The 8,459-nt window shown below is 35.1% G+C and overlaps 1 protein-coding gene across 1 annotated transcript; it reads left to right on the plus strand.

Annotated features, from left to right (window-relative positions):
* Window positions 1-7,134: 7,134 nt before the first annotated feature.
* On the plus strand, window positions 7,135-7,706 carry LOC105260888 (keratin-associated protein 19-4-like). The gene has a single exon (XM_011285739.3). It carries the CDS (start codon window positions 7,266-7,268, stop codon window positions 7,455-7,457), a length of 192 nt encoding a protein of 63 aa, XP_011284041.1. The 5' UTR covers window positions 7,135-7,265; the 3' UTR covers window positions 7,458-7,706.
* The last annotated feature ends 753 nt before the right edge of the window (window positions 7,707-8,459 follow it).

The raw sequence follows: 8,459 nt of genomic DNA on the forward strand, positions 1-8,459 counted from the left end.
CACCACACCCAGTGCTCATTGTAACAAATGCACACCTCAATCCCCATCACCTATTTTACCCACCCCCCCACCCAACTCCCCTCTGGTAGCCGTCAGTTTTTCCTTACATTTCAGAGTTTGTTTCTTGGTTTGCTTCTCTTTCCTTTTTCCCTTTGGCTTATTTGTTTTGTTTCTTAAATTCTACGTATGGGTGAAACCATATGGTATTTGTCTTGCTCTGACTGCCTTATTTCATTTAGCATAGTTTTTTAAAAGCAGTATGTCTCCTTAGGGAGAAGGTTTTTTTTTTTCTTGGGGGATTTTTGTTGTTGTCGATCAGTCTTTGGTATTCTGTTTCTCTGTTGACATTGCTTTGTTCTTTACAAAGAGTTAGGAGGAAAATTCAAGAAATGTCTCCACTGGAAGTGGATGCTTCTTCTGTCCATTTATTTTTCTAATTTGTACTTTATAGTCCCCTCCATCTTGTAGTTATGTTGAAAGCATAGCATTTGTGTGATTTTATAATTTTCTTTTTGTAGCTCTGTGTATTTGTCAGGAGATACATTAGGAGACTCGGACCTCCAGAATTGTTATTTCACCCACCCAGTAAATCTAAGAGGCTAATGATAAACAGAAACATTTCCAGAATTTTTGTTTAATTTAAATTTATTTCACTTAATAGAGTAGAAGAATATAAACACATGTAAACACATTGATGTAAATAAAACTTGGTGTTCAGGGTATTGACCACAGAAGAATGGAAAACCCATAGATTCAAAAAAGCATGGATTGTACATAATTTGTTTCTGTGGATCTATTCATTTCATAATTTATGCATTCAGCTAACAATATATTACCTACTCTATTCCATCCACAAAAGTTATAAAATGTGATTATAATAAATGTTCTTGCCCTGAAGGAGTAGATAGTATAGTGGAAAAGATAGTAAACAAATTAATTAGTGTACTAAAATCTGATGAAATGCTAAGATAGAGCATTTTGTTTAGGGCATATGGCAGCACTCTCAACCATTTTCTAAGTCAGACAGAAGTAGAAATAACTTGTGATGTCTTTGAAGTTTTCTTGGAGAAGGTTACACTTGACCTATATTTTGAAGGATGAGTTGGAATAAGGTCGGTAAAGAAGTACAAAAAAGCATGTAGTAGGTCAACATCATTGTTACATATGGCATAAATGGAAGTATATGGTTAATTGTAAGTAAATAGGATAGAGAAAAATAAGTTTAGTGATAAAAAACCTTGTTTTTGAATTTAAGAGTTTAATCTTTCCTATAATGACTTAAAGGTATAAGGGCTAAAAAATGAAATGATCAAAAAAAATTTTTTTTTAAATATTCATTTGGACTCTGTATGGAGAACAGATCAGATGAGGGCCCTTGCTTGGGGCAATGTGACCATTGGGGAAGCTATTATATTAATCCAGGAGAAAGTGATAGAGGATTAAATTAAATAATAACAAATAATATGAGTACTTATGAGTAATATACAGGAAAAAAACACTTATGTGGTTCATTTGGTGATCAACTAAGTGCATGATGTTGATGGTCAGAGGTGCGGAAATATTCATACCATATGAAAGAAGGTCACGTCTTGGCCATGCGGCTTGAGTAACTGGTAATCTGGAAAAACAGTTTTTTGAGGGAGAAATGAGCTTCCTACTAGACATGGAATCACAATGTAGTTCAAATGGGAGATATTCAATAAACAACAAGATTGATGGAGTTGAAGTTTAGAGGAACACTTTGCAACTCATCAGTATAAGCATCGCAATTAAAAACATTTGGCAAAATTCCACGGGAAAAGTGTATACATAGAATATGATGGAAAAGGGGCATTTAAAGTTAGTGAAGGAATACCATATTGGGAGAGGAAACTAATTGAAAATTTGTCACTGGAAACAAGGACGGAAACCCTGACAAAAAGAACAAATGGGTGGGGAGGGTAGCAATGCCAAATGCCAAGGAAAATGTAAAAACTAAAACGATGAAGTAAGAAACCGAAGTTTCATCTCATTTGACTATCTGGAAATCGCTAATGACTTGGCGACTATGCCCTGGCCACCATGGAGAAGAGATCACGGGTTTGGGGAAAGTCAGTAACTTAGACAATTGAATGCAAAAAAAAAAAAAAAAAAAAAAAAAAAAAAAAAAAAAAAAAAAAGCAATCTGAGCTTATACAATTACAAAGCTACTGGAAACTATCAACCAGATTAGACCATTTTAATTGGAACACCAGCATGGCCTTTGAAGAGGCGATAATCACTTTTGATCTTGCAAACATTTGGTTTTCAGTACACAAACTCATTAAAAAATAACCATTAGTTAATAAAAGCCCTTTGAGAAGATTATGAACCCTCTTGTAAGTAAGAAAAGAATAATTTAAATTAATTTTTAGACTTCAAATTATTCTGTCATATAGGAAGGAGACCATCTGCCCCTTGTTGTTCACCACACCAGCTACTGAGGGTGTAAGAACGTTCTAGGAAGCTAGAGACATCCTGAGGAAAATCATCTTCAGCGCCAAACCAAATCCCTAACCCCTGACGCAATGAGGATGAGCTACCACGGCAGCTACTATGGTAGCCTGGGCTGTGGCTGTGGCTGGGGATGTGGCAGCTTCCGCAGACTGGGCCGTGGCTGTGGCTAAGGGAGGAGAAAGATACGTCTGCTGCCGCCCATCGTGTTTTGGAGGCTATGGCTCCACTGGCTTCTGCTAAAAACCTACAGATCCTCAGTCTCTTTCTGTCCCTATGCTGCTGCCCCTATGCTTCAGTGATGTGATCGCTTTTCTCAAGGTAGAGAGAACATCTATCATCTATTGGCTACATGCTCCAAAAGGAATTAGTCGTTCCTATCTCTAGAAGAATCTGGAATCTTTCCATTGAATCAGGATTTCACCCATTATTATTTAGTTGCTAGTATCTGTTGTGATCTTGCGTAACTTGTACTTAAAAATTTTTTTTTTAATACGCATATTTAACTGGCGTAGGGGATGCGGCTTTCTCAATTCATTTCAGTACATTGCTAATGAGTTAATGAGATTTCAATCAGAATGCTACTGTTCTTTCTTCTGAGTAGGTGTTTTGACTCAACGGTGTTTTGACTCAGTAATGAATTTGATTCAAGAAAGGTTCACTGCATGTCCCGATGTGCTGGGTAGTGTTCGAGGTCTTGAGGACGTGGGAGAACAAGATGAACAAAACCTTGATATGCTTTTATATATCTTACCTTTCATTTGTTTTCAGTGGTTTTTGAATGTAATTTCATTTTTATAAAGTCATCCTAGAAGCTATTATTTTTATGACTTAAAAAATAACAAATTGCAAACTTCATTTCAATATACATGGTTTGTATTCTGCGGTTTATTATGGGACCATAAATCTGTGGTGATTAAAGAAAATATTTTTAAAGAAAACATTGAGCTGATACAAAATAAAATGTATAATAATATGTAAGCAACAAAAAATACTGCAAGTAATAGAAAAGCCCTGTACTCAACACTGAATTTTCAAAGTTCTAATGCATTTTATTTATAACCAGGTCAATTTTATATCTTAAAATAAATATATAAAAATAAAATACATACATATATGTATATATACATACATATATATGAAAGTATACTTTGCTTCTTTGACTAATTAATTTACTTAATTGAATTTTCTGTTTCCTGCCTGTAGAATGAGGGTCTTGTTTTTTAAAAGACACTGTTTATCTCCAAGTAAGCATAAAGGCTACTTGAATTAAAAATACCTGGAGTGCATTACCAATTTAGTTCCCTGGGGTATATACTCTGAGATAATTTGTTTTTAATAGGTTTGTTATAGGCCCCCAAACTTCTCGTTAATCAAAACTTTCCCTGGGAAATCACTGCTAGATGGTACTCAACATCTCAACTATGTTAAAGCAAAATGCTTGATATCCATTTCTATCTGTGCTCTCTTCAGCCAACAATGTTTGTTGTGGTAGCTCTTGGATGCTTTGCACTCTTCAGACCACATCATCTGGAAATCGGTACAATAATTCTATGCACTTGGAAGATCTGATCTGGGCGAGAGCTGACTTGACAATTACATCAAAAGATGAAATAATAAACTGAAATTACACCATGTTCCTCTGGATAGTTCACGTTATGTTTATTGCAAACAAGTTCTTGCGAATGATGGGAATGGTACTGTTTGGTTTATATCTTATTTTTTATTGTTTAGCTTCGTTTTCCTACATTATGGTCATTTAATAACCTTCTTAGAGGCATCGGCCTGGTTTTTAATTTTAACATACACACCCTTGCTGGGGAAACAGTTCCAGGAAATTTGCAAATCATTTAGTCTTAAAATTTTTAGTTTATAGGACTGAAAATAAAACTGACAAAAAAATTCATCAGTTATCAAGAAGATTTCCTGTTACAGAGAGTTATTATTTTTTCAAGTACAAAGATAAGGAAATTACCTTGAAGAAAATAAATAAGCCCCTCTCTAAAACTTTAGATGCTGAAGAATGTAAGCTGTGTTTCTTTCTTTTATTTTAATTACAGACATACCTTGGAGATATTGTGGTTTGGTTCCAGACCACTGCAAAAAGCAAATATGGCAACCAAGTAAGTCAAAGGAGTTTTTCGGTTTCCCATATAAGTGTTATGTTCACATAATACTGTAGTCTATTAAGTGTGCAATTGTATCATGTCTTAAAAAATACATACCTTAAAATGCCAACCATCATCTGAGCTTTCCGTGGATCATAATCGGTGATCACAGATGACCATAACAAATATAATAATGATGAAAAGAATTTGAAATGCTCAAGAATTCTCAAATGTGACAGGGAGACACAAGGCGAATAATTTCTGTTGGAAAAATGGCTCTGATAAATTGCTGGATGCAGGGTTACCACAATCCTTCAATTTGTAAAAAATGCAGTATCTGTGTAAGTTCAATAGAGTGAAGCACAATAAAATGAACTATGCCCATACCGGTTCAGTGTGTAAAACTGTTGTGAAATAAAATAGTCCCTTTTCCATGCAGAAAATTAAGATGGGTCTAAGATGAGTCATCCCATGCTTATTTGCTGGAATGGAGAACTGGGATCAGGCTTGTTAGTGCCCATCAGTGTTAGTGACTGTGAATTGGTGGTTAAGAACAAACAGTATCTCTCTCATTGTACCGACTTTGAGGTCAGGTTCTGTCTGTTCTCCTTGCATTGATACATTGCCCAATACAGACAGATGCTCAACGAATATTGGTCAGAAGAAAACACATCAATTTAATAGAATTTTTTGATCCAAAGATGTTATTGATTAGGACTGACTGGGACCTCCAATGACAAAATTAAAGTACCAGCTGAAATTGGGCAAGGCATTGGCAATTGATTTCCAAATCCTCTATAGAAACAAAATTGTATTTTAACTATTATATTTTGATTCTTAAAAGTTCATCTTTGATATGTTTCTTCCAGATGAACTGAAGTAGGAGTAAAGTAATAGGAGTCACGCTAACGTCTCATTTATTTGCTTATATATAACTTCGTGAAAATCTCCTAGCCTTTCAAAAATAGTCACAAAATTGCCTAACTCTACTTCTGAATGCAAAGTACACATAAAATGAAGAAAGCAACATTTTCCAGCAAAAGTTCAGAGTTGTCAATAGGACCAGAGGAAGATACGTATGTGAAAGTTCAAATTGCTAATTGCATGTAAATAAATCATTTTACAAGAGTCTTTTTGTTGTAGCTTATTCAGAAAAAGTATATAACTATTAAAAAAAAAAGCAAACCAACAAAAAATCCAAATGTACTGAGTATAACTTTCAAATGAAATTGTGTTTCCTTTAACAATGCAAATCCTGATCTTTCGATTTCCTGGTAGGTCAAAGAGATTAGCTTTTTATCATACATGTATTTCACCTTAAGTTAATCCTATGTCTAAAAGTTCCTGCGGGAAATAATATAATTGGTGTCTTTTTAGGACTTTTCACATTAGAGGTTCAAAGGTTGAAGTTGCTTGAGGACTTGCTCACAGATATCTTAGATATATGAAGCTTTCTGATACTGACACTTTAAGGAATACCCTTTAAGGAATGATGAATATTTATTTCATTTATGAAATAATTGGTGCATAATTTAAATTCACAGTTAGTGGTTTGAATGTAAAAATGATTCCTGTTGACCCATCAGCAATGACAGTGTTGTTTTGTGTTATCTTTTTAGTGCTAATGATTAATATCCATTGAATAATTTAGCTGCTTGTCTTGTAGATGTTTTTATTATAAAATAAATCTTGGAGCTGTGGTCCTATCTGGAGACAACTAACAGAGGAAATCTAACTATTCCTAAAGACATTGAATCTTCATTGATTTCTTTTTTTTTTTTTTTTTTTGACTCAAATAAATCCAACATGTTCTACATAAGTAGCACACAGTGGTAAAGGGACAAAGCATTCCTGTTACATTTTCCTAAAGAATCAAAACAAGAGTCCTGAGTTGGGGACAGTTTTTGTTTTGTTTTGTTTTTTAATCTTTTTTTTTTTTTTTTGCTGATGATTTTGGAAATTCAGGATCGAGTGCAAAATGAAAAAATTGTGTTGAATTCTCACGTGACTCCAGCCAGTCAGGTAAAATGAATGGACATTCAAGCTAAATTCACTGACAGGTCTTTGGGAATTATTTGATGAGTGAATTGTGAAAAAAGATCCCACAACTTATTTTACAAAAACGATAGAAAATTCATGACAGCCAAACTTTTAAGCAACTCTATTTTTGTGAGAAAAAAAAATAAATTGTTCAAGATCTTAATGGAATAGAGTGTTTAAGACCTTGATAGAACAGAGTGAATAAATGGCATATTTGGGGATTTTGAATAAGGATCATCAACATTTTTTCAGTCTTACTGGAAAATTAGCTATAATTTCCCATGATATTGGCTTCAATCAGTAAAGAATGTGTCCATTATTTTGAACAGAAATGAGACACTATGATGTCTGGCTAGAGGATTTTATGGATGACGGTCATATCTCATGCATGGTCTTTGAAGGTACCACACTCATTGTCAACATGGGGAGTATTTCATTGGAATCTGTGCAAACTGTCTTAAATTAGAAAACAAAGAAATTAATGAGTCTGTTTTTCATGCTACTCAGGCCATGGAATGAGGATTATGCAAGTTTGTTTTTATTGCCACACCTATTTTGTAGGTATAAGAGTCCCTGGGCAGATGGCAACATTCATACTTGGGAAACACGCCCAATTACCAAACAGAAACCCCAGCTCCTGACACTATGAGATCCTACTACGGCAATGACTATGGTGGCCTGGGCTATAGATGTGGAGGCCTGGGTTATGGCTATGGGCTAGGCTGTGGCTGTGGTTGTGGTGGCTTTAGAGGCCTAGGGTGTGGCTGGGGAGGCCACAGATATGGCTGGTGCCGCCCATCGTGCTATGGAGGATATGGATTCTCCAGCTTTTATTGAAAAGGGAAAAGACTGGTGTTTTGGGACTTTAGAACCCTACAATCACCCTACTGCTAATTCTTTCACATCTCTGTATTTCCATCGGATTCCAGATGCTGCTCTGGCCATCTGGCCACGTGAGTAGTGAAGACGATCAAAACTCACACTGAAATCCTGAAATTAATCAACAACAGCACTTCATTCCATGAATTGACTGGGAATTTTACAGATTGGGTTGCCTGTGGCATCTCTGTGTTCAGTTTTCAATAAAGCTATTTCTTTGGATGACAAACTGGGCATAATTTCTTCTACATGATCTCGTATTGATGTTTGCCAATTTTGAAGTTACCAAATGGACCGATTATTCTGCTTTAGGAATATTCTTTCAGGGATCACCTTTTCAGAGGACTTTGTACTATATTTTTGTTCAAAGCATAATCTCTTCTTTTGACCTCAGGTTTAAAAGTTCAGTTTTTCTCTGCTTTCTTTAGACATTTCTCCTTATTTTATAGCATAAATCATCCTATGGGGAAACAAATCTATTTTTTTTCATAGTGATGCTTGGAAGTTGGACATTTCTTTGCAGAGCCAACCAGAAAGCTTCTAATTGCCAGACAAGGGAAGGATAGCAAGGGAAGTTGAAGTAATTTTGGATTCAGCAAGAAAGGAGAACACAGATTTGAAAAAGATTGTCCCAGACGGTTCATCATATGTGACTGTTTTTTTTTTCATTCCTTCTTTCTCATAAGCCATAATAGGAGAAGGAGAACAATGAGAGAGACTGTTGGTCTTTATTTCCCTAGAGATTTACATGTAGTTAGTTGAAGGGTTATTGAACTAAAGAAAAACCAAAGACTGAAGGGAAAACCTTTGCAAGAACTTTGAGGCTAAGCTGCTTTGCATCTTCACCTGGAATGAACAGGTTTCTAGGAATGAACAGGCGCCTAGCACATAACATGAGCTCAAAAAATATTTGTTAAATAAATGGAACTAATTAGTGAGAAAAGAGGAAGGTAATTAAAA

This window comes from Felis catus, chromosome C2 (genome assembly GCF_018350175.1).
Source record: "Felis catus isolate Fca126 chromosome C2, F.catus_Fca126_mat1.0, whole genome shotgun sequence".
In the NCBI taxonomy this organism is placed as follows: domain Eukaryota; kingdom Metazoa; phylum Chordata; class Mammalia; order Carnivora; family Felidae; genus Felis; species Felis catus.